Source organism: Pipistrellus hanaki, assembly GCF_964339955.1.
Source record: "Pipistrellus hanaki genome assembly, chromosome: 10".
Taxonomy (NCBI): domain Eukaryota; kingdom Metazoa; phylum Chordata; class Mammalia; order Chiroptera; family Vespertilionidae; genus Pipistrellus; species Pipistrellus hanaki.
In genome coordinates this window covers 65,903,948-65,931,267 of record NC_140512.1, presented here as the reverse complement: position 1 = coordinate 65,931,267, position 27,320 = coordinate 65,903,948, and the positions used below count along the sequence as shown (strand labels likewise).

The window sequence follows — 27,320 nt, the reverse complement described above, 5'->3', positions numbered from 1 at the left end:
GATCGATGCTTCTCTGTCTCTGGATCTATTTTTGTTCATAAGTTTATGTTGTTCATTATATTCCATAAATGAGTGAGATCATGTGATATTTATCTTTCTCTGACTGGCTTATTTTGCTTAGCATAATGCTCTCCAATTCAATCCATGCTGTTGCAAATGGTAAGAATTCTTTCTTTTTCAACAAAGCATAGTATTTATTATTTATGTTACACCAGAGGCCCAGGGCACAAAATTCATTCACTTGGGGTGGGTGTCCCTCAGTCTGGCCTGCACCCTCTTGCAGTCCAGGAGCCCTCAGAGGATGTCTGACTGACAGCTTAGGCCTGTGGGGAGTGGGCCTAAGCTATCAGTCAGACAACCTCAGCGTTGCTGCAGAGGATGCTCTTACTAGCCATGAGCCTGGTTTCTGACTGAGTGGCACTGCCCCTATAGGAGCACACTGACCACCAGGGGCCAGCTCCTGTGTTGAGCTACTGCCCCTGGTGGTCAGTGTGTGTCCTAGTGACCAGTCATTCCACTGTTTGGTCAATTTGCATATTAGCCTTTTATTATAAGGAAAGGATATTTTCCAATCATTATTATATCGATATGTATTAGTATTTTACTTTCTTTTTTGCTTTCATTTTTAGTATCATGGATAAAATTCAAAGCAGTCTGTTACTGAATGTATTTGGATTATTTTTAAATATTAATTTCTTTTTTAACCTGATAAATTTTTCCTGCTTTTTAACTTAGCCCAACCTCAGCGCTTGCCTCAGCTTCAAACTTCAGCACAAGAACCCAGTGAGGAGGACATAGACCAGACAAAGAACTGCCACAGAAGTCTGATCAATGGAAATGGAATTCACCATGGAGCCAAACACGTGTCTGTGGATAATCGAAGACTTTCAGCACCTGTTTCTCAAAAAGTGCATAGAAAAATTCAGTCCAGCTTGTCTGTAAATAGTGATATCAATAAGAAGAGTAAAGTAAATGAAGTCTTTTCCCAAAAGCCAGGCTCCTCACCTGAAGGTAAGTTTGAGATACATACATATTTTGCTTGACCGTGTGTAAAATCATATTCCCTAATAATTATTTTTTCAAGCAAACATTCAAAAAGAATCTCCCTTATCTGTAAGATAAATGGGACTCTTGGTAAAATGCCGCTTCACTCACAAAAGGAGAACACAGGCTATGAAAGGAAGCCTGGGCAGCTGACATCCTGCTTATTGTCAGGGATGGTCATTATTTTAACTGTAACTTCTAGACCAGTGGTTCCCAACGTGGGCCCACGCCCCACAGGGGGGCAATTTTATTTTTAAGGGGGGCGATTCAAGAATGAGTTAACTGAATTTTTTGCATTTCTTATGGATTTCGGGGCCTCAAATACAGTATGTATATATATATATATATATATATATATATATATATATATATATAGTGACATTTATATATTTAATTTCTCTATTATGTGTTTTGGAACTTTATTTGCCATTTTTTCATGTCACTTCATGTGATGTTTTAAAAAGCAATTTCTTAATAACTTCTTCCTCAGTACTTCAGCTGTCCTTTTGTTCTTTTATTTTTCCCTTTCATGGATGGCATGTTCTTTGGAAGCTTGTTTAAACCAAATTAATGTCCTCTTAGGCTTCCTCCACATGAATAGGAGTTGTCTTTTTGAATAATAAGAATTATATGTTACAGTGTGTGTGTGGGGTGATGGGGGGCTCAGGATTTTAGACATGCTTAGGTGGGGCATGGCCAAATAAAGGTTGGGAACCATTCTGTAGTTTTTTTAATACCACAATTGCAAATATGAACACAACATTGTGGTGGCACACAAACATATGTGATTCTTTTTTCTGTTCCTGGCTTCATATGTTATTCTATGGTTCAGAGATCACCTGCTTACAAATCCGTTCTTCAATATGCAAAACAGAGCTGGGAAATGATTTGGTAATTTTATTTTCCTGCCAGGAAGAGAGCCAGGGGATCTCTGTTGCTTGATGACTAGCATCCTCTAGCCACCCACCCCGTTCCGGGCTCACTGTGGTCTGGCCTTGGTCCTCTCAGGACCTGGTTATTACTTCATTCAACTGGGCCTCCTCCTGCACTCGCTCAGATTAAAGTGAGGTTAAAGATTATGAGCCTGAGAAACCTTTTCTTTATTATAACATGAACCCATGTGATGACATTGGGTTTATAACGTACAGATTAAAAAAAAAATGGCTTGCTGTATTATATTAAGAAAGGAATAGTTATCTCCCACATTGAAGGTTCCAGATCTCTCCTAGCACATCTGTGTTATTTCATTCTTCCTCTTTCCCACTTTCAGCAGTCCTTGAGCTTCAAAAAATCTCACCTATTCCACCCGATACGTCTATTTCTTTGTTATTCCCTTTACATTTCTATTTTAATTGCCAGGAAATCTAAAATAAGGGAAATTCTGCGGATGTTTCTGTGAAATTGGCTGTGCTTATCTATAGGGATAAATTGAGTTGTAAATAGAAAATTGTACAGAGAGGTACCAGTAATGTGCGGGAGAAAGGATATTATATTTTGTTAACAGGTGTCTCAAATTCAACTGAGGTAAAGTGTTAGGTTGATCAAATAATATGATAATAAAGGGTCTGCGTGGCTCCAGGTCAGTGACACTACTTTCCAAACTAATTAGATTGAAGGGGACGTGATTGACACTTTAAAATTAGTTTGACATGTTAGCTACATGGTCATCTCTGAAGCATAGTTAGGCTGTTAACTAAACTGGATCTCCAAGGAGTTGGGAAGGCAATGCAATTTTCTTGAGAAGATCTTCATTTTTAGGTGATTGGGTGAAATAATTGAATGCAATTGAAACCCACTTGTTTTTTGCATTTGAATTTGCTTATTATGTCCCAAACCCCTTGTTTTCCATTTGCTATTTACTTATTATAAAGAATAGTAATATTTGCATATTAATCCCACTTGAAATTGGTTATGGCATTTTAATAAAAGTTTTTATTATTTGCTTACTTTTAATATCATGTGTCAATTTATTTCTGATGTAAGAATGCAGCTTCATAAGCTGCATATGAAGAAAGAGTAAAATCAATATATGAAATATACTTCTATAAACCCTCTTCCTTTTTCCATCTTTGTTTCTCCCTCTTACATACATACTCACACTTACGGCTCACCACAAATAGATGGATGGGGAAGTCCCTGGTAATCCTGACATTATCACAAATTCTGTCCCAGGCAGGGCTTGGGGGTCATGAGAAGTATGAAGTACAAATGAAGATGACTAAATATATTGTACGGTGTCCTATCCATGACTTTCCTGTTAAGCTATAGAATTTAGCCAGTTGTAGGTTTCTTTTATTTTGATTGCTTGAATCCAGATGAAAATGCCATTGTCCAGATACATATTTGCTCAGAGTTGGATGTTTTCTTTTTTCTTTGCTGCTGTTTAAGGTTGTGGCCTGAAATTGTGTTGTTTTTTCTGATTTTCAGTTTTACAGTTAAGTCTGTTTTCTTGGCAGTGCACTGTAGTTAAACAAATAGGCATAAAACTGGTAGAAGGCACATTCAAAGTAAACAGTCTCAGCTCTGCTGCCGGTTACCTAGGGGACTTGGGTTTCCTTGGGGATGCTTTTTCTAGAAAATGGTGTGAAAGGTGTGGACTAGGAATCTTCAAAGTAAGTTTCAGTTCCAAGATTCTGTGATTCAGCTCTTTCAGCAAAGCCGCCTCAGGAACTCTACACACGGGTCTCTTGCTGTAGAGAATGTTTGGTGTCTTTGGTTGAGAAGAAATCTCAAACCTGTGGAATAGAATAGAGCACCACCAGAAAGGGTTTTGATGAACAGACATAAGATCTGGATTCCAGGACAGCAAGTCTTGAATGGGCTCCAGAGGTGTGGGTACATGGAACAGACTTAAAATACACAAATAAAGGTTTTTAAAGTAGTAAATTTCTACTTGTTCTATTTAATCAAAGAGATTAGACAAAGAACATATATGCATAGCCCATGGACACAGACATTACTGTGGTGAAGGCCTAGGGTGGGGTGGGGTGAGGCAGGGTGGAAGGGGCAAAGGAGGAGAATGAGGACACCTGTAATACTGTCAACAATAAAATGCAATAACAGTGGGGAAATTTAATAGCTAACATTTTCTCAGTTCTATGTTTTTCTTTTTGTTTTACGTTTTTCTCTAGTCTTCATCACCTATGTCTGTTTTTCTTACAGCAAAATGACCAAATGAATAGTGAGATAATATTCACTGAGAACTTCGAAATTAGCTAACCATGCTCAGTTTGACCCTGTTTGTATTTTTCTGAATAAATGGTGTTCCTGATTACAATTTTGTGTTGTACGTAAATGCTATTGACAAGTAGAGGGGTATTTTGCGGTTCCAATGATGGAATTAAATATGTAACCACTTCATAGTGTTTTAGTAAGAACACTAAGGACTTTTTTGCTGATTAAGTTTGGAAAAGACTGCTAAGATATGGTGTGCCCATTGCTTATACAAAGGTAAGGATTGACTCAGCCCCATGATTGAGATAGTGGGTCGGTGGCATGTTTTAATATGTATTTCACTGTAGGTACACTAAGGCTTGAGTACACATAGACTGACATGTGCTTCATCGCATTCTCTTTTTAAGTTATCTTGGTTTAGGTAGTTAGTTACTTAGATTCATTCTACGTATTTTTCTACCTGCTTTGTTCATATGAGATCATTTAATCCTCCCAACAGCACTGTAATTCTGTGAACAATACGTAATTATCAAATTGTAAATGAAGAAACTGAGGCACAGAGTGGTTAAGTGAAGCCACCAAAGTCAATCGGTGTATGATAGAATTGAGATGCAAACCCAGACAATTCTGGCTCCACAGCCTATGCTGCTAACTCCTGATATTTTTGCTTATAAAAATCCTCAGAAAAAAGCTCATTTACTGGCCATTTCACCACCCACATCAGATATTGATATTACACCTGTGCGTGAGATAGGGATCTTCTTATTACTATAGATTTGTCTTGAAGCACTACCTACTAAAATTTTAAAATAATTCTCACACCTATACCTGGGTTTTGTTTTCTTCCCTACTAGTCTCTAAAATATTGAAAGACTAGACTGTGTCTAAGTTTTTGTTGTTATTAATTTACAGTGATGCCCATTACATTAGCTTCAAAGAGTTTCCCAGGAGTTAGTAAGTGATACATTTTTTATTCCAAATCACTTTATTCTACTCTTCTGTGAAACTAGCACTGAAAAAGAGAATGTGTGCACATGTTCATTTAAAAAATGTTCTTTTGAAAAGTACTTTATATACAGTAGAAAAAAAGTACCATGTGGGAAAATACACAAATAAAGGTTTTTAAATTAAAACTGGAGCAGGGGTGTCAGGATGGGGATGGGGCCTTGTGGGAGAGCCCTCAGCACTCCCATGCCAAAGTCTGAAGGTACAAATTGGGAGAGAGAGCAGATTGGCAGTTAGTGGGTTTAAGCCAGGAGGGGAATGCAGATAGGCAATTAAAGGGATCAGGCCCATAGGGGAGTGCAGATAGGCATTTAGGGGGATTAGACAAGGAGGGGAGAGCAGTTAGGGCCATCAGACCAGCAGGAGATTAGGGCCATCAGACCAGCAGGAGAGCAGTTAAGGGCATCAGAAAGGCAGGCAAGTTAGCGCTTTGGAGTCAGTGGTTTTGGACTGCGAGAGGGACCCCAGATTGGAAAGGGTGCAGGGCAGGATGAGGGACTCCCCCTCTCTGTGTACGAATTTCATGCACCAGGTCCCTAGTAGTTTTATAAAAATTAAATTTCAACCAAGATATTTTTAGAAGAGATTTTATGCTTTTTAGGAATCTTTGGTAACATACACTTCATGTTGACAAATTTAATATTTATAAAGAAATGCATAGCCAATCTCAGCAGCTCATTGCACACAGATGCTGAACAAGAGAATCAGGAATATCATATACATATCAATATCTCATCACACAGAGGCTCTGGACCCAGCTTGCTCTGGTGCAAAAATTGGTTTTACTACTGACTGGTGATGTATCCTTGGGTAGGTTTCTTAACTTCTGTATGTGTCAGTGTCTTATCTGTAAATGGGATATTATTAGTCCCTCCTTCATGGGATTGTTGTGACGAGGAGTTCAGTTGATATTGCATTTAGCAGAGTTGGCACACAGCCGGGCCCAGAGGAAATATTTGGAATGTTAGCTTCTGTTTTCATCATCATCATTAAGGAGCACACTGGGAGGGGTCAGGAATGTTGGCTTCCTGAAGGCAGTGCCTCCATAGAGACCTGAAAGATAAGATTAGGTTAGGGATTTGAGGGAGACATTCGAGGCTGAAGGAGTGTATGACCTAATGTATTTTGCTCAAAGAACCATAAACCATTTGTTGTTGCTAAGGAGCTAAATTAGGAGAAATGAGGCTAGAGAGGTAAGAAGGACAGTCTCCGGGCAGCCTGGGATGCCCTGTGTTAGGAAGCTACATAGCTAGATATATATGACTTCTGCAAAGGCCATCATTTTACATCTAGTATCCTGTATATTTCCTTGAAGCATTCTACTCTCTATTCTCTCCATACTGCAGAAATTCTTTAGTTCAATTATGTAAGAATGATTACCATAGATAAAGCTGACGAGTTGTTTTTAGACGTGTTGACTTTGTGATGCTAAGAAGCTTTTTAGGAAGTCTTTGGACATATGGAGAGACTTAAGCCCAGTCCTTTGATTTTATTGGTTCTTTCTCCTTCCCTTTCTTTAAACTATTCTCTTGGCTTCTAATCTCTGTGATCTTTCTCTGTCTCCTTTTTAAACGCCTCTCTCCCTTTTTCTCAGCGTATTTACCCTTGTGTTCACAGTGTAGCTGTGAACACAACATACCATGGGGACAGGCATCGTCCCCTCTGTGAGGAGGAGGATGGCCGTGACTCCATGGGAGACAGTCTAGTTGGGGTGCGCAGCCATCAAAGCGATGGCCACAATGGCGCAGGACAGTTTGAAAAGCCCACTAGGTCGTTCACATACATCCCGCCCCCTCCTTCCTTGAGAATCACTGGTATAAAATGGGGGGAAAAATATATTTTTGACCTAATGGCTTCCTTTTCTTTCCGCATCATCTACCGCTCCAACCTAACTCCTTGAACTTGAAATTGCGCCTTTGCTGCGAGGCGTAGAGGTCCCTGCACACATGGTTAAGTGACACAGCTGAGTGCCTTTACTTCTTTTTAGACTGGAATGTTCTCATAACTTTCTTTGCCTTCTTGATCTGTGCACATTTTTTGTAGCCTCAGCTCAGGCATCATATCCTGATGCCCCAATTTTGGGCTAATTGTCCCTCTGTTGGGTCCCTACAGTACCTGCCACATACAACATAATTCTAAAGTTGACCTATGATTTTGGTCTTTCTGCGCTAAAAACTCTCATTGAAGGCAAAGATTTCATCTTATTCATCTCTTAATTTCTAGCACACAGCCTAGTACCTGGTTAATAATGAATGTTCAGTTAATGCCCAAGTAAGAAAGGAATATAAATTGGAGAACATCTGTAGTTATTCTTTAACGTTATGTTTAAAACCTCAGAAAAGCTGAAATCCTCAGAGGGAGGTAGAGGAGAGTGTTAATATTTGAGCTTCAGGAAGGGAAAAAGAAACTCAAATGAGGCAGGATTAGAACTCAGAACTCCTGATGACCACCCCATTAAGTGTTCTCATTATCCTGTATGTTTTTCAAATATGCATTCCCAAATCCTAAAAAAATTAGAAAAGTAAAATTTAAATTGAATGATTCATTCTTAGTTTTAGTAGTATTACAAAATCTTACTCATTTTTCCCATAAAAACTTCTCAGTGTTGCCCTGGTTCCTGTGACTCAGTTGGTTGAGTATAATCCCATGCACTGAGAGCTCGCTGGCTAGATTCCAGGTCAAGGCACATGCCTGGGGCAGGCTTGAGCCCAGGTAGGGGCCATGCAGGAAGCAGCCAGCCAATTGATAGTTCTCTCCCTCTCCCTCCAATAAAAATATATTTAAACAAACAAATAAATGAATTTCTCAGTTTTGCCTACAACTGTACAAGTATTAGTATCTTAGTAGAAGGATAAATTGGACTTTGTCATGTGTAATAATCTGATCTCCCAGAAACCAATTTTCTGGGACTTGGACAAGATATGTTGCTGCATTTCTCAGATGCTTATTTTGCTTGGATGATGTTTTATTTTGTTGTGTTTTCTGAGGCACAGTGTCTTCTGTTCCGTATTAGAATATGTTTATAATTCTGCTTTCTGATGCAATGTTTGTCAGTTTATTGGAAACGAGGATTTTAATAAATTTCTCTGCTCAGCCAACACACTTCATGGAACAACAGTAGTACAAAGAGTAGGGTGTGTGTATGTGTAAGGAGAACAGGCATGATCAAAGTTGAGTATGTCCAAGTATAAATCATCCTGCAATTACAAATCATGGTTATTTATTTATTTATTTGAAACATTTAATCATTTCCTCTCTCTTCTTAAAAGTAAGTAATTTTCTATCCAAAGTATTTATTAGTGGTAAGTGTTAATTTAGGGTTGAAAGTAAATATTTAAAAGCACATCCTTTAGGGAAATAGGTTAACTATATAATTTATAGTAAATTATTGTTATACCTATTCACTTGATAAGGAGCAAAAAGAAAAGATTTTATAAGGTTCTGAAATACATACAATTTAACATTTGTAATACAGAAACCCCTCCCAGTCTGCCTCAAATCTGAGTGCTTCTTAGATCATACCTCACTTTTTCAGGCCATGTTGAAGAAGAGATGGATGCTATCCGTTATGTATTATGGACTCCACCTTTGGTTTCTGGTTTTGTAGACAAGCTGTTTCAGGCCAGTACTCAAAAGTATTTCTATTAGCTTAGCATTTACTCAGGAGACGGGTGGGGAGGAAATAGAACAATGGAGACACAGATAGATTGGCCAGGAAGCTTTGGGGTGTGGGGCATCCAGTGAGGAGACTTTTTAGAAACCCAGCTGCAGAATAAGAGGCTAAATGGAAAGAATGGAACAAATTGTAGGACCCTGTTAACACTCTACGATTGTAATGTCTTCTTTGTACCGTGATGAAAGGTTGAGATGATGTTTTTATTAGGTCAAATAGTAAGAGGTGGGTAGGGCAGCCAAGCTTCTGTAGAATGAAAGTTTGTTTTCAATACAAAGAGCTGTGCCAAGTATGGGTAATGGAGGCTCTGAAGGTTTTCTTTAGGGTTTCAGGACTGAGTGAAGGGTCTGAGCCCAGGGCTAACTCTGAATAGAAGTGGAGCAGCAGTCAGGCATGCATCCGAAGCAGGACTGTCATTAATCTTCCAGCTCCAATAGTTGGGAAAATATAGAAATTAGGGAATTATGGGGAATAGCTGGATATAGTTTGAGGCTGACCATGAGTTGCATTTTAGACCTGTTCCATTTCAAGTGTGATACACAATCCAAGACCATTTGAAAATAAAAATATACACTGGAGCTTGAACAAGGGAGTTAGAAGCAAGCAGAGGGCATGTTGAAATGTAATCTGAATGCGCTTTCCCGGGCAGAGATGGAAGAGGAAAGGTCAGAGGGATGAAAGGGGCATGACTCAGGGATCACTGGAGGCTAGCCAGTCTGGTGGGGTGGGAGTGTGCGATCAGCTTGAGTAGACTTTTCTCCACGGTGATGTCAGAGTAAGTCGGAGTGAGGCCATGTTACTTCTAAATCAGTCTAGGGGAAAGGTCAAAGGGCAAAGAGTCAAAGGGAAGACTATCAGGCTGAGAGAAAACAGGTGAGAGAAGAAACAGATTGGAAAGGTCAGTGATGTCATGGATGCCGGGGAAAGAGAATTTTAAGAAGGACTGGCCCTAGTTGGTTTGGCTCAGTGGATAGAGCGTTGGCCTGCGGACAGAACCGCCTCGGTTTCCATTCCTGTCAAGGGCACATGTTGTGGTTTCGGGCTCAATCCCCAGTGTTAGGTGTGCAGGAGGCAGTGGATCAATGATTCTCTCTCTGTTTCTATCTCTGTCCCTCTCTTCCTTCCTCTCTAAAACCAATATATATATATATATATATATATATATATATATATATATATATATATATAGAGAGAGAGAGAGAGAGAGAGAGAGAGAGAGAGAGAGAGAGAGAGAGAGATTTTTATTTTTATTTTTTTAAAGGACTGAACCAGATACTGCATCAGATATTGTTGACAGTTTCAGTAGGATGAGTACTGCGATAATTCTATTGTATTTAACAGTATGGATGTCATTCTGCTACCTAGTTAAGAGCTATTCTCATGGAGAATCCAGAATAATATGGGTTATGGAATGTGTGGAAACACGATAAATAGCTCCAGAAAAGCCAAAGTCCAGGTTGAAAGTATAGGTCAGGGAGGTTGATTTGTATTATTTTGTTTTAATATGGGAAAGGTTTGAGTGTGCTTAAGAAGGAGTTCAGGAAAGAGAGAACATTTGAAGATTTTTAAGAAGGTGATAATATACTTTCTTGACAAGCCAGCATTTTATTTCTTTAGAGTTTAGATATAGAGTTCAATATACCGAATTATGTGAATGCACAGCTATTATCAAAGCAAGAGAACTGAGCAACCAGGGAAGCCTTTACTGAATGGTTAACCTAGATGACTCCATTCTGTGTGGGTTGAGTGGCTGATTAATCTTAGAAGCCTTTGAGTAACTTCTGCGGAATAACTTTGTCTGAGGAAATGTAACCTTTAAAATGATTTAAAAGCCTATCTCAAGTCCTACTCCCACCTCATTCCAGGAGCAGTAATTGCATTTGAATGGAATGCATTGACAGGGCAAGCAGTTATAATTCTGAGTTCCAAATTTCTGACTTTGTTTTGGACCACAAGTTGATGGAAATTGATAGCTTCTCCTGCTTTAGGTTATTAGGGTCCCTAATTAAATTTAAAAATGGCTTTTGCACATAGTGTAGTATTAGAAAGGATATAACACATAAACAAGTAAACAAGCACTTTAAGAGTTAGAAAAAAAAAGTATAGGAAAGATGAATTAGTAAATAACTGCATAATTTAGAGAAATAGAAAACTATAGCTTAATTTAAACATGTATTTAAAGTAAATTTATGTTTGCTTGTGAAGTGAAGAATAAGCCACATTGAAAAGCTTGCAAGGGTTAAGACTTCAGCTATAATAAATTGGATTTTTGATTAATTGTGGTAGTGTCTTACGCAGCGATTCTATCATTTTTGGTTCATGGGCTTCCTTGAGAATCTGACAAGAGAGTTTCAGAAAGATGGCAACCGAATACTGTTCCTCTTCTGTTGTTTCTGGAAATAACCACAGATGTTGGGTACCCTTGATATCTTATTCTAAAGTTAACTATCTCTAAGAACTGAACACTGAAAAGGGGAGCAAATAATAGGGGAGCTAATGAGTCAAGTTTTGATTTCGATCTGAGCGAAGTAGGAAGGCAAAGGCAGATTTTGAGAAGACAGCCTACATGATCTGACTTACCATGTTGAGCGTCAACTGCTTTTTGTACTGGAGCACAAGGGGAGGCCCTGCTCCATGACACCTGCAGGAGTGCAGATGGGAGATGAGAGGGTTGGAGCAGGTGGCAGTGGCGAGATGTTGTTGCACATGCATGTTCTTTGAAGGCAGAGTAAGATCAACGGGAGGATGAGATTGCAGTGAGAGAAACACAGGGGCGAAAGATGACTCCAACTTATTTGGCCTGAGCAGCTGAAAGCATGGAGTTGCCATTAGCAGAGATAGGCAGACTGTGGGAAGAACAGGGTTTGGGAGGAATATCAGGAGTTTGGTTTGGAACATGTTGGATTTTAGTTGCCCATTATCTACTCAAGGGATGATGTGAAATCGGTGGTTGGATAGAGGAGTCTGAGGTTTAGAGGAGAAATCTGCAGCCTGGGACACGTTTTGTTGCATCATCAGAGCACAGAATGTTCAGTGGATGGGGTCACCTGGCACTGGGCTTCTCAACCCTGGCATCCTGCATATTTGAATAAGAACTTCTGGGTTTTAGCCCTGGCCAGCTTCAGCTTGGCTCAGTTGATAGAGTGTCAGCCTGCAGACTGAAGGGTCCTAAGTCTGATTCTGGCCAAGGGCACATTCCTGGGTTGCAATCTTGATCTGGGGGGGGTGGGGTGGGGGGAGTGGGGGGTGTGTGCAGGAGGCAGCCAATCATTCTCTCTCTCTCCTTCTCCATTACTCTCTGAAATCAATAAAGAAATATATTTTTAAAAATTAAAAAAAAGAAAAGAACTTCTGGGTTTTGTTCCCAGAATGCAATGGCATGGGACCAAGGCATCGGCTTCCTTTAGAAGCTGCCCACATGACTCACTGTAATATGTAAGCAGAGTTAAGAACTGTCCAAGAAGTAGATAAAGTTAAATATTCCAAGAACTGAGCCTTAAACTATTCCCATATGTAGAGGTCAGAAAATAAGGAAGAACCAGGAAAAAAAAAAAATGAGGATGAGTAAACCACAATAGAGAAGGAAGCAACAAAGAGGGACAGCTCAGGGGGAAAAAAAGTGTCTCAAGATGGAGGGAATAGTCATATGTCCAATGCAAATGAGAAGCCCAGTAAGATAAATGAGAAGTGACCACTGGCATTGCCCTGTGAAAATCATCGGTGATCTTCATGCTTTGTTTTTGTGATGGGGACAAAAGCCTGATGGAAGTGGGTTCCAGAGAGAATGAAAAGAGAGCAGTGAAAGATTAGTAGTGTAGGCTACTCTGTTTAAGAAGTTTTCCCGAAGAAGAATGGTGAAAGGGCTGTGAACTAAGGGGGATGCTTTTAGGGGTAGGGTTTTATTGGCTGAGTGTTGCTGGTAATGAGCTCATGGAGGGAAGATATTGATGATGCAGGAGAAGGATGTCTTTGAGTTGGCCAGAGGGGCGGAGATACATTATAAAGTGCTCCCTGTTGTAGTTATTGATTTGAAATAATGTTAAACATATTAAAGTTTCTTTTTATTTTAGAAGGTTTTCAAAAAGTTACTTCATACTTACAATGATGGCATTAGACATTGCTTAATACTATAATTCTCAAAGAAGGAAGTTTTGGAGAGGAAATACAGGATAGTCAGGATGTTTTGAATGTTCTGACAAAAACTGGCTGATGATTCATGAGTCTTGTAATTTATGAAGTGGGTACATGGGGAAATAGTAGCAGAGTATTGTTCACTGAGTATAATTTTTGTCTTCAAATATCTGAGGTGACCTGTCACAGTTAAAACTTTATCTCAGAGGCTCACAATAAATCAGAACATTTTCTTTATGTTTCGTATTTTACTTTACCTACATTTTTATCACTTTAGCTAAAGTGTTTTACCTTTGAAAGAGTTAGTTCCATTTTTGAGGATAGAAGAATATAAATGCTGACACCGGCTGATGAACTGAAACAATACTGTTGTGTCATCCATACTGTACTTTCCTCTCCAAATGCCATGTGTTCAGCCCATGGGCAGTGTAGGAAAGAGAAAATTCAAAAGAAGCGTAACAGGATTATATTAACATCCGTTTGTCTTTTACTAAAACTATTTTGGTAATATCATATTTTATACTTTTTAAATGATTGTCTTCAGTGCCTTCATATGTTTCTTACTTTGCCTCCAGGGTTTTACTACAACAGTATTTCAATTCCTTTCTGTGTGTGTCCCCCTCCATCATCGCTATGTATTCAAACTGGCTAAATAGCACAGAAATGTTTAAGAATGGATGATTAGGGAAATATTAACTTTGAACACAGAGTTTTAAAAAGGATTCTGAAGGAGAAGGAACGAAAAGGTGCCCTTCACGACTAGGACTATGTTTTGTGTGCTTTCGGAGAAGATTTTATCTTTGATGATCTAGCATGCAAGCCCACTTGTTACTCCCAGGTATACTTCTGTATGTCTATCCGTCTGTCTGTCTCTCTCCCCCTTCCCCATTCATCCCCAATTCCCACTTCTCCCTCCTCTCATTTCTCTCTTTTTCATACTTTCTCTCCATCCTGATTCATTGCAGTTAGATATTTTGCCTCATTTCATTGAACAGTTTATTACAATTTAGGAGAACCCAAGTGGCATTGATTCATGACATTTTCAATAATAATGTTTTCAGATGGGTTTATTTGAGTTCGTGTGTTTGACAGTATGAGAGTATGAGGACATAGCCTAAGAGAAATTGCTCTAAAAATCTAAGATGAAAGACTTTTTAAATAATTATTTTTTTCTAGATTGAATTATATTGTCATTGTACTAGACTTGATTTCTTTCAGAATACATATGTTTTCTTCATTACTTGGCTTTTAAAAGTTATTTTGTCTCAGTGGGTTTTGCTCAAAGGTTAGAGCATTGGCCCACAGACTGAAGGGCTGTGAGTTTGATTCCGGTCAAGGGCACAAACCTCTGTTGCAGGCATGATTCCTGGCAGGCACTTATGGGAGGCAACCAATTGATGTGTCTCTCATATTGATGTTTCTTTCTTTTGGTCTCTCCCCCTCTCTTGTACTCTCTCTCTATTAAAAAAAAAAAAAAAAAAAAAGAGGAAAGGGGAGGTATCCTCTGGTGAGGATTAACAAAAACAAAAATATTCTCATTCTCAAATGAACCTGCCTCACTCCAAAAAATGATTCAAGTGAAAGAGAAATTCTCATTTCACTGAGAAATGTTTTTACTAATTTTAATACTTATATATTATAGTATTAAACTATTATACTTTTGAAAATATTTTATAATTAATTTAAACCTCAGCTAATATAGAATAAAGTAGTCATAGTTCTGAAACAGTCTTGCAAGGTGAAATTGTTTTATATAGGAGGTTTGTGCATGCTATGAAAGATTCATCTTTGTTTTTGTGCCCCCAACAATGTTGTTTTTCTGTTGTTAGAAGCCTCACTGAAACCAAACATAAAGACAGCAACAGACACCACAGGCAATTATGGGATTTTTGGGGGGGAAGCATTGGTTTGTCTGAATTGCCACCATAAGTGATGAGCTGAGACTCAGGAAAACCCCAATGGGGATTGGCCCTGATGAAGTGCAGAGGGTTGGGAAACAGCTCCGTAGGAGGGTTTTTATCTTCTTTTCTGCAATTTAAAGTAATACAGTTAGGCCAAAAAAATGTTTATTCCATGAGAAAGCTGTTTATATGCTTTTGTCGGTTTTAGAGTACTTGCAAACACATGTTTGTAGATTTTCTTAGCTCTGAAATTGTTTGTACAGTAAAGTAAGGTGGAGGTATTTATACCTTATAATTTCAATGTAACACTGTCCTGTTTATCTGAGGCTTGCGATGGTGCCTTAAAGAAATCAAATAATGTTAACAGAGAACATGGCTGGAGAAGGAGGGATGTGGCAAGAGTAACAATTCAATCATTGATTCATAAACTAATTCCATAAATAGCAGGATTTACCTCCTGTGCACCCTTTGCCATGTGCTTTGGCATCTCATTTTGCTGTCACATTTCACGTGGTTTGTTCTTCATCTTGCCTAGAGTATACGCTAGACTCCTGGCCTCTTTGGCCAGGGCCAGGGCGGGCCGCCCGGGCCTTGTCAAGGGGAAGCTTCTCCTGCCTTCAGAGCCCTCTTCCTCCTGCTGGGGACGCTGCCTCTTCCTTCATGGGGGCCCAGAACACTCACTGCCTGGCCTCCGCCCTTTGGACTCGCTGTTGTGCCTTACCCCAGCCTGGGAATCCTGTCAGTTTCCTCCTAGTGTGTTTGTTTACTCCCAGGCTACCATGAAGACCTCGTGTCACAGGGGACCTGGCCAACCCTGTGGGTCTTGTTAGTAGGTTAATGCTAGTAACAAAAGCATTCGGTACGAGGAATTCTGGTGCAAGATTGTGACGTAGGAAAAACCTAAACTCACCTTCTCCCATAGCCATCTGTGCCGCTACAAATACATATACTAGTAGGGCAAATTCTTCTGAAAAATAAAAATCTAGTCAGTTGAATCCTACACATCAAGCAAGTGAGAAAAAAACAAACAAACAAACAAACAAACAAACACATCATAGCTGGTAAGAGAAGCTGAGACATAATCCTACCATATATCCAAACTCTGGGGTGATGACCCACAATCAGGAGGGAACTCAAAACCCAGAGTTTCTCTCTAAGGAATGAAGTGTTCAAACTTCACATTGGGCACCTCAACTATTAAGATCTGCACCCAAGAGATGAGCCCCAAAACACCTACTTTTGAAAACCATCAGGTCTTAGATCCTTGAGATTCTCAAGGCTGTAGTGAATTGAGAATGTCTCTTTAAGGGTTCACAGGCTTGGACCCATCCCCAGGGCCCAACACAGAGCCAGCCAACGGAGTTTTTTTGTGGGGTCTTGAAGAATGGTGCAGTTTTCCCCCCAAGGTTATTTTAAGTTTGTCGAGATGAAAAATAATAGTAAAGATTTTTGTTGTTGTTCAACAAGTGTGGTCATCTTTTTATTCTGTGTGCTGTTGACCATAATCAAACCCTGGGCCCTTCAGTCTTCAGGCCAATGCTCTCTCCACTGAGCCAAACCGGCTGGGGCCAAGTGTGGTCATCTTTGTTTTGAGGTGCAAATGTAGTCCTCTTTATTTTACCTCCTGACCTAACTCACTTTCTCCAGCAGGTGAGTGCTGATGGCTTTCTGGCTGACAGCAGTGTGCCAGAGGGCTCTGTGTGGAGGCGCATTTCCGGTTATGCAGGCAGCAGGTCATGCTAGGGCGGGCGCCAGATGCTGCGAGTCCTCTGGCCTAGAGACAGGGAGCTATTGGAGCTGAGCTACCGCGCTGTCTTAGGAAATGTCTCCTGCCTCCGCGAGCACTTCAGAAGCACAACTCCCTGGAGATGTCTGTGTCCCTTCCTCATAGCTGGCTTTTCCTAGAGGCCATACAGGAACTCAGCCATTCTGGCGGGGGTTCAGGACTACCGAAACCTTCTTCTAGCCCGCTTTTTATCTTGTGTTGAGAAATAACAGTCCCAATGGAGCAATATCTGGGAAGAAGGATGCCTCACCCATTGGGGCTTCTCCACACCATGAGTCAGTCCCGTTGCACCCTTACCAGGCAGACAGGAGCCTTAGCAACTAAAGGCATGGGAACAGCCGTGGGTTGTCTGTAGTTTGGAAGCTCCAGAGTCAGGCTTTCTCTCAGTGCAATTTCCTAAATTACTAATTGTGCATTTTCTAATGACTTCATGTTCTAATCTGTATTGTTTTTTGGCATATTGTTGGCCTCTTCAAAAGGAGAATGAACTTCTATTTCTCCATGTATAGTTTACGTGACAGGGATCTGATTCAGAGTGTATTTTCAAGTGTTCTCAGCCTTAGGAAATGTTAGTTGAGATTAGTTAAGATAAGACGCATGCACAGCTGCATTTTTTTTTTAATTTTTTTATTTTTTGCTCAATCAGGGGCTGTAGGTTATTCTCAGAACTCACTACTCTTTGGCTTCCCTGTACTCCATTGTGTAGCGTCTTTGTTCAAAGAAATTCAAGAGCAAGTCACACCGCATCTTGAAAGAAGGAAACTAAAGACATGGAGGCGTGTTTAGACTAGAGCAGAGCTTACCCTGCAGAGTTTTCTGTTGGCTCTAGGTCGGGGTTCCTTTCACTGTAACAAACAGCTTTCCTCATATTTTCCTAGTAGTTTGGGCCATATATGATTGGGTAAATCAGTTGGGGATCGTTTCATTATTGAACTAACGTGCTCTTAAAGAAATGAATCTTCACTCTCATTTTTAAATACAACAAAGCCCCTCGGATTAGTCACAGATATTTCCGGCAGTCACCTGAGATGCGGTTTAGGTCCCAGTGGGGACCTTCATTGGGATTGGGAAGCTGGCAGCTGATTTCCAGATAAGACAGCTCTATGGCTTTCACCCTGATGACTTTTTCTAAAACCTAAAGATTTTGTTTGGGTTTGTGTCTGCAGTGATTCATAACTTTAAACAAAAATAAAACATCGTGCTGAAGATTTCCTTTCATGCTTTTCTTTTTTCTTTAGCTTCTTGGCTGCTGGTATAACATCCCTCCCCCGCCAAATTTGCAGTAATTTTCCATCTTGTGCCGTGTTCTCCCCTCAGTCGCCCACTGAGTTATGCAGTTCCTGGTTGGCCCAATTTGGGACAGGGACCTTTTCCTGAAATCTAGTTGGTTTCTCAGAGGTTAAACACTTTTGGCAAAAACTGCAAATATGACTGAATAAAACCATGAAAACTAAAAGCATCAGTAATGGGGCCAAGAATTATTTCAAACATTGAACTTCATGGATGCGGAGGAATCATCTGTTTTACAGTTTGTTTCTCTATGTAAGGCTTAGTTTAATAATTCTTATAATCCTCTTTGCTTCACACAAAACCATCATCTTTATGCCTTTTATGATTTTTGATTCTCCTGGGGGTGGGGGTGAGGATGGTGGTAGAAACTGTAACAACTATTTTTTTCTTAGTTTATTTAACTTTTATTGCCCCAAGTCACAAATAAACTACTCTTTCTAGAACACAGGTGAAAAAAAAGATGTTTCTGGCAAGGAATGAAAAGTCAGATTATTGATTTGATATTAGGGATTCATTTTGTTGTTGTTGTTGTTATATTGAGGTGTTTTTCTTATAAAGTACAGGAAATAAAAGTTTTTGGTAGATGTCTCTGTAAATTCACCTTGTTTCATATCACTTTAATCTCTAGAATGCATTTTGGTTTGTGGTTTTTTTAGGGGCCTGTTAATAGATTTGGTTTTTCAGAGTAGCCCAAAGTGCTTTTCCAGGAAATTATATAGGTGGCATGTTTAGATAAGCTGTCTATTTTTTGTAAGTTTTAATATTTACATAAAGAGCTTATTATTTTGAGACCTCTGTCATTTTATCAGTCTAGTTAGGCCACTAGAGTTCCTATGTAATTGCAACATTGTTCTTGTTCATATAATTATAGGCCTTAATTTTTATATTTTAATTAGAGTTCTTTCTTTTGATTGTGACATCTCTTTCTTATGTCTGTTTTGACAATGTGACTGGCAGCAGTTCATCAACTTTACACGTACTTGTTGAAGGTTAACATTTACTAGCAACTCTTCATTAAAACTGAAACTCAGAATCATCTTTAGAAAGGAAAGGGACTTGACTCAAGGCCAAAAACAAATCAGCAAGACAAATCAACAGAATGTTCTGGATTTAAAACTGATGTCCCCCAGGAAGGTTAAGTGAGTATTAGGAGTGATCCCTCCCTCCAAGTGGCTGCTGCTAATTATTGCCTCCATGACTTAGATGAATTTCCTAAATTTCCCATAAATCTTCCTTGGTATTGCTAAAATGGGGATAACTGCTTCTTAGGAATATTATTAGAATTGAATAAATTAATATCTATAAAGACCTTAAAACAGAGTTGAGTATAAAGTTTCTTAAATAGTTTTGTGTTTTTTTAATGAATGAGTGATGAAAACATCACTGTCCCAAGATAACACCTATTTTAATTCTGACAACAGCCAATAAATACTTTTTCTTCATTAATGCTAGGCTTCCCATGTATGTAAAACCATCAGTCATACCTATTAGTTATAGAAATCATGAGTTATAGGAGACAGGCTAGAAAAGGTGTATTTGACCTATTTAGAGCTAAGAACATTTTAAAATTTTTCTTTGTTTACTAAAAATACAAAGACAAGAACAGACTTAATTAACTGGTAGATCTTGTTGGCTAAATGTAGGAGTTTGGAGAGATCTTATTCTCGGCTTAGGACTTCTGATTTCTGTGTGACAGCTGTTATTATTGTCTACAATCTGGAAGGTATTTTAATTTTCAAAGGAATATAGCCTATGAATGAATGAGTTGTTCAGTTTGGAATGCCAGTTCTACCACTCTTCACCCGAGACTGTTGATTTCACACCAATGACACTCAGTCTGTTCCTCCTGATTCCTTACTGGTGTCTTCTCCCTTTCTGTATATGGGCTGGCCTTGGTTAGAATCAGACACAAAAACTTTTTACGTATTTCTTTAGGCTACCAGATCTTACGAATGCCTCCTCCTCTTCTCGCTGATTTGCCAGACTTATCCATCTGCCACTTCACTTCCTCAGCCATCCAACCCCATACCTCCAGCTAATTATAAGACAATTTGGATTCCTATCGATAACTTCAATTTCTCATGCTCTAAAAATTAATTCATCTGTCTCTTGTCATTCTAACTGAAAAATCCACATACTGAGAAAAGACAATCATATTTGACAAAGGCCTGATATCTTGAATATTTAAAACTTTACAAATCAATAAGGGAAAAAAAAAAGAGGCAAATCAATATAAAAGTGAGTGGAAAGCATGAACGCTGAACAGCCATTTCAAAGAAGAGGAAACATGAATGGCACAGAAACATGAAAAAGTGTCCAAACTTAGTAAGTAAAACCTCAGCGGGACACTTAACTAATTGGCATGTATGAAATTATAATATCACAGTGTCAAAGATTGGTGAGGATATGCACCCCTGAGCATTTTCATACCTGATTGGTGGGGTTAAATTTTGGAGCAGTCATTTGGAAACAAATTTGGAATTACCTAATAAGATTAAACATATGCACATCCTGTGACCTAGCCATTATTCTGCTACTTACTTAGCATTCGTGCTCTAAGAGTCTTGCACAGAACTGTTCAAAACAGCCATGTTTAGAATACCAAAACACTGGAAATGACCAAATATTCATAAATAGCATGATGGATAAATAAACGTTGGTGCATTAAGTCAATGGAATGCTATACACCTGGAAAATGGGTGGACTAAAGCTACATTAATCAACAAGGGTAAATCTTTTGTACAAAAATGCTACTCATAGGAATTTTATGGTGTCATTTTAAAATTACTCACTTAAAGGTTCTTCAGCGTCAGTGAGCTTTTGTAGCCGCCCTCTTTCAGTCTTGAAATACAGCATTCAGCAGAGGAAAAGAAAGTTAAGATCAGAAGTGTAGCTTACTGCCAGTTCAACACTATTTTCATAATAATAATACTGATAATAAAGCTAGCTCTTTATGACATCTTTAATAGTTTACAAATGATAATAATATAATTCCTGTAAAAGCTCGACGGTACAGAGACATATATAAGTGAGATATTAGGATAAAAGTTTATAAAGAGATAAACCAAGACACAATCTAGAAACCCAGTACTTTCCAAGGTTATGAATGTGGATGCTTTCCATGTTCTCCTTCTATGATCAGCTCCTACTAAAACATCAGGGAAGATGGAGTGAAACCTGCAGACCTTACAACTCTGTGATCTTTTTCCAGTTGTTCTACAGACCATTGTACTGCAGAGTGGGCCCAGGAATGAAAGGAAAGATTGCTGCGTTCTTTGAAGCCTTAAATTCTACAAACAGCTCTGGAGTTTCTCTTTTGAATTCTTTTCGGACCCTCCCTAGTCTGCCATCTGGCATTTAGAACATGGCCTTGTGTTTGCACATTCCCCACTTTTACAAAGTTAGAGACTCTATGAAGTTAGAGACTATAGAGAATCAGGCACATTCAAGGAGTTGGGGAGCATATTGTGGGATGATCTCGCAGTTTCCTGACACTCCTCAGAGGCACTCAGTGTTCACGCCAAGACTGAAACGCAGTGGGTGTGACTGGGATGGGGTGGGGCGGCTCCACATTGCTGCTTCTGCTGCTGCCAGCAGAGTGCCCTCCTCAAGCTCGCATTGTGTAAAATACAGAAAAAGCGAACCACAACACCAACCAACAACAACACGCACCCCCAGAAATAGGCCTGGTAAAAATTCACAAGCATTTCAGAAGTTGGAAAAAGGTGTTATAACATTGGTCTTAAATAACTTTGTGATGCATGTTAAAGTCCTCCAGAAATAGAAAATTTCTTCAACTGCTCTTTTGCGACAAAATTCTAAAGCAGTGATTTTTAACTGTTGAATTTTTAAAACATGCAGGGGCACTGATCCCCCCCCCCCTTAGATTATTAAAAAAAAAAAAAAAAAGACAACAACCAACACAACAATAGCTGTCCAGTGTGAATGAATCAAAAACGAATCAAAATCATACTTATTTCTTTTATCAGATCAGCAAAAAAATATATTTGCTGGTGTGCAGCAGAAATTTAGTAATCAGTTTATGTAAGCTATGGCATGAAAAACTTGAAAATCACCATTCTAAAGGAAAGAAGTTTAAAATATGGGGCACCAAATCTCTAGATTATGATCTCTTTGATGTCTTGCCTTTTTATATCAGTTCGTGAAGTTTGCTAGATATTGTTTTAAAGGGAGATTATTAGAGATGTCTCAGGAAATAATGGAAATGCAAAGTGCGCTGCCACACTGGAGTGGGAAAGCAGTGTCACTGTCTTCATCCACATTTGTTAAGGGACAAATCCTTCCTTAGAAATAGGAGGGTGAGGGCATGAGTGTGTGTGTGTGTGGGGGGGGGGGGTTAATTGGGGGATAAGGACACATATGTCATACCTTAATCAGTAGAGAAATTAAAAAAAAAAAAGGCAGAACTTGGATCCCAGGAACAATGGTTGCACCTAAACAGAAGTCTCAGTTTTTCTTTAGTTCTTGGGAAACTGAAAATATTTGATACCATGAAATGGAGTCAGTTTTATTGGCAAGTAAAGCATGCGGATCCCAGTTCAATAGATTCCAATTTGACTATTGATTCAGTTATTCAGTAATATACTGAATATGTCTTTTTTCGCTCAATGTTTGGAGCAGGTGAGTGGAACAGTTGAAGGATTTTTTTTTTTCTTTTTTTTTTTTCTGATAAGACTTCAATGTCCTGGAATCATTTTAGCCTATGTGACAGAGAGCAGTTGGATATAGGGAAGATGGATATATACAGAAAGAGGAGCCTAGTACCAAGGTTGGTTGCATAGTGTGTGACAGGAATAATCTCACCCACATGCACTCGTGCATGTATAGACAGCTACAATCCCCGCCCCCCGCCCCCCGCCCCCTCATATGGAGTATTAGTTCTAAAGATCTCTCATGTAGAATTTAACTTAAGTTTATTTTTGAGATTTTGGCCTACAAAAGACTTCTAGGAAAGCCTGCCATTGGGTTCTGGGTTTACTTATTTTGACCAAGTTATTATCCAGCCTACTGAGGATTTACGCATTGTGTGTCCCTCCTTTCCCCCCACTCTGCGGTCTCTTCCCCGTGGGAAACGAAGACTGCTGCGTCCACTGCATCCTGGCCTGCTTGTTCTGCGAGTTCCTGACCCTTTGCAACATCGTCCTGGGACAGGCCTCCTGCGGCGTCTGCACCTCGGAAGCCTGCTGCTGCTGCTGCGGGGACGACGGGGGCGACGACTGCCACTGCCCCTGCGACACGGACTGCGGCATCATGGACGCCTGCTGCGAGTCCTCGGACTGTTTGGAGATCTGCATGGAGTGCTGCGGCATTTGTTTTCCTTCGTAAACATTTATCTTCCGTTCGTGCTAAAACTGGAGAGTGTTTTTAAAGTTTCCTTTTAAGGAAGGAAAAAAAGCACACGGTAGGATTTCATGAAACAAGCAACCCGGTATTTGCACTGTTGACTCATGTTAGTCATCTCTGAAAGCCTTTTGTCCCCTCTAACCAGATCTACATGGTTTAGTATGTGACATGTTAACTACTTTTAAACTCTTTCATAGGACTCAATGACCAAGGGACATTTTGACCAAAAAAATAAACAAAACAAAACAAGACAGGACCAAAAAAACAACAAAAACAACTAAATAATTCCTCCTTTTCGTACATATTTCTATTTCTTTTATTCGTTTTCAGAAGGCTTTTGCTCCAAATGTGTTATTTCTCAGCGGATATTCAAAGCAGACTAATTTTGATGGGCATCTATTCATGGTTAACAGTAGATATTTTTACTTTAAAGTAAACTTGGGGAAACAAATCCATATAGTAGTTGGGCGCCCCAAGTTCATCTTTGTGCTCTGTTCTCCACTTTCTGCATTTGCTCAGCAGACATTGAGTGCGTACTGTGTGTCATCTGTGAGATGCAGAGATGGTTGCCACTCAGTTTCTAGAGAGTTTAGTGGAGGAAAGAGACCTGTAAAAAATGAACCACAAGGCATACTGTGGGGATTATGAGAGAGAGAAACTCAAAAGGATATGGGAACGCAATACACAGAAAAGAACAACTAATATTTGCTGGAATGTTCAGAAAGGTTCAAGGAGAATGTGACATTTGAGGAAGCCTCTTTGAATGAGTGATTCATCTGCTGCTGGGATGAATTATTTGAACTTAGGGCAAAGTTAAGGTGAATAGCCTGCACTGTGTATTTTTAAGCAGTTAAAGAAAAAAAAAACCTTAAGTATCTATTTTCTTTAGTTGTAAAACCTATAACTTAAAAAAAAACACAACACTATAAATTTTAACTAAAATATACATTTTTTTACATTAATGTAAAAGTTATGATAAAGTTTTGGATAAAAACAGAAGGCCTTATTTATAAACCATATTTTCTAAAGAATGTGAAATGCTTTTGACAAATTGCATTTAAATTAGGAGATTTTTAATATTAAACTCCCAGTATTTTTGTTTTGATTTATTCAAAAGCCTTTTTTTTTTTTTACTTGAGAATTGTGTTGTTTTCTAAGGGGGCTCATGGGTTGGTTTGTCTTTGGTTTGTTTCTTAAGCAGTGTTGTATGTTATAAACAGCCAGCCACTCTTCCAATGCAGTGGGAGTCTCAACATCCACTACCTGACCAATTTCAGTATTGCGATTTTATGTAAAATTAAACTAACAAGGCAGGTTAGGAAACCCTGTGTACCAAAATAAATCAATTACAAGACTGAGGATATTGCTATTGAGATGGAGACTGTGTTGGGCAGATAAAAGGAGGAGGAAGTGTTCACACCACGTGGTCTCCTGCATTTGATCTTCCTGAAGTTGTAGTTTGGTTTGATGTAATGTCATTTCTTGAAGAAATTTTGAAAATATACTTTGGATTAATAGTTATTTTCAATTTTTCTGGTTGAATATCAAATTAAGAGTAAAAACAAGTGCATATTTTTAGGAAGCTTTTAAGCAAACCTAGTCTTTTAAGAGAAATTTTAAATCTAAAGCATGGCAATGCTACCTATGGTTTTTTCTTTGAAATGAAACCTAGTTTCTACTTATATCTTTACCTAAAATGCTTAAAAAGTAGTTAACTCCCTCGTTTACACACATACACACACTCATAACTTTAAAGTGTCTGGTTTAAATAGAATTCTAGTAAACATCTGTCTCTCCCTTGACTTTCTCTTCCTTGTGTTTTAGTTGTTACGTCAAATATAAGAACGTCATAATAACTAGAATCTGAATATTTACATGTACCCAGAGTTACCTTAGGCATATACCATATTAGGATGTGTGTCATCTGTGTATTGACCTATTAAAGCCTTCTAATGTTCTAAAATTATTAAAATATTTCACTTTTTATCCTGCAGAATTTCTCAACCAAGTGGTTAGTCTAATACTTAACTATATTCTGCTACTATTTGCAGTAAAAACATTAGCACTTTTAAAATAATGTTTCTCTGTAACAGAGAACACTAATGGAATCTTTTTTTTTTTTCATATTTGTACCCATAGCGCTCTTCCTCTGTTGTGTGCTTTGCAGTCATTCCATAAAGCACCTGGTGTTACTAGGGAGATTAGTGGGCCAGACTCCGCTCTCATTCGTGGGAGTGGGTTCTTGGGGTACCTCTGCAACGAGCGTTTTCAGGAGTCCCCACAGAAGAAAGAGATGCGGAAAAAAAACGCTCTGCTTGCAGGGAGTTACGTTCCTTGGGCTCCAAAGTCCCCATGTCCCTTCAGCCAGTCCCGAGAAAGGTGCCGCTGGGGTCTTATTAGAGCCAAGGAAGTCCGTGTTGCAGCTGGTTCCGGCAGAGCATCAGGCTGGTTAGAGTCCGTTAGGCCATGGGGAGCCGCATGGCCGTGGACCACGTGGGTGAGTGCAGGGCAATGGCCCTCTGCACAGGGGCCAGGCACGGACAGCAAGCAAGGGGGGCACACAAGGAAACTCCCTTTGTCTAGGAGTGTTACTGTTCAGGTCTCACACCTTCGCTGTGGTCATGCCTGTGCTGGCCACTGACTGTCTTCCAGGTGTGACTGACACTGAGCACACAGACCTCCCAGACCTCGCTGGGCATGCGTCCAAACTGCCTCTGTTCAGTCCCTTCCCCCTTTGATCATCAGGGAACAGACTTGGAGAGTGTTAAAAGGCAGCTTCCTAGCAAAGCCGTACTCATCTCAATGGCATGCCTATATCATCTAGTCTTCCCTTAACTCCTACCCTGTTAAATAATTATAATGCTATCACTTGTATTACTTTTAAAAAAATAAATGGGGAACAAATCAAAGTAGGCAATTGTGAAAATAATTTCAATGTGTTTTAGAATTTCTGTATGTAACATGTTTTTGTTGAATCATATGGCTGTTGTGACTAAGTGATATAGTTTACAGTTATAGACTCGGTTTCTTTTTAAATGTAGAAACAATCTCATTTTTAAACTTGACCTGTATTATCATGAATACATTACTTTGAAATAAAAATAGGACCTCTTTCTTGTGCTTTAGAATATTTTGTAGATATGTTCTGTTGTATGTAATTGATATATTAATTGCTGTTTGAAAAAATTCAACTGTAATTTTAAAACCTGAGGCTTTTATCATGTTCATTCCTTTTTTGAAGGTTTTCTAGTCTCCTTATGTAAATCACACCCATAATGAACTATGAAAAATATCAGTTCAGCTTATACTGAAAATCACAGTTGACATATTGATTTCAAAACATAGTATTCCACAATAGGTCAAAATGCAAGTTTTGTACCTTTTAAAAAAAGTAACTTGTTTTTATATATTTGTTTTGTAATTATCTCTCAACTTATAAAAATTAAGGTGGTGTGTGTTTTTTTTAATCCTTACCCAAGGACATTTTTCCTTTGATTGTTAGAGAGAGTGGAAGAGAGAGAAATATTGACGTGAGAGAAACACATCAATTGGTTGCCTCCTGCATAAACCCTGAGGAGCCCGCAACTGAGGTACATGCCCTTGACTGGAATCGAACCCAGGACCATACAGTCCACAGGCTGACACTTTACCCACTAAACCAAACCAGCTAGGGCATGGTAATTTTGTACATTGCATGTACATGAAAGTTCTATGAAGTTGGGTATTAGATTTAATGAGTTTTGCCTAAAAGTAAGTCATCAGAAATATTATTTAGGGTTTTCAGTTGTCACAATTTTTAAATAGTAGGACTTTTTTCTTTTTTTACAGTTAGTATTTAACCTCTCTAAAATTATGTAGAAGGTTTGTTATGTAGAAATATAATACTTTATTTTTGTGTTCTTACAGTATATCACTATATTCATTTTCTTTACTTGAAGAAGTTTCTCTAAAT

General features: G+C 38.9%; 1 protein-coding gene across 3 annotated transcripts in view; it reads left to right on the top strand.

The window, feature by feature from the left end:
- Positions 1 to 26,496, top strand: part of MDFIC (MyoD family inhibitor domain containing) — a 76,986-nt gene extending 50,490 nt beyond the window's left edge. For all 3 annotated transcript variants that reach the window (XM_084896203.1, XM_084896205.1, XM_084896204.1), the window contains 2 exons: positions 736 to 1,011; positions 23,103 to 26,496. In XM_084896203.1, the coding sequence (XP_084752329.1) occupies positions 736 to 1,011; positions 23,103 to 23,350 (524 nt within the window). In that variant the 3' untranslated portion in view covers positions 23,351 to 26,496. The remainder of the gene's footprint in view (positions 1 to 735; positions 1,012 to 23,102) is intronic.
- Positions 26,497 to 27,320: the final 824 nt, after the last annotated feature.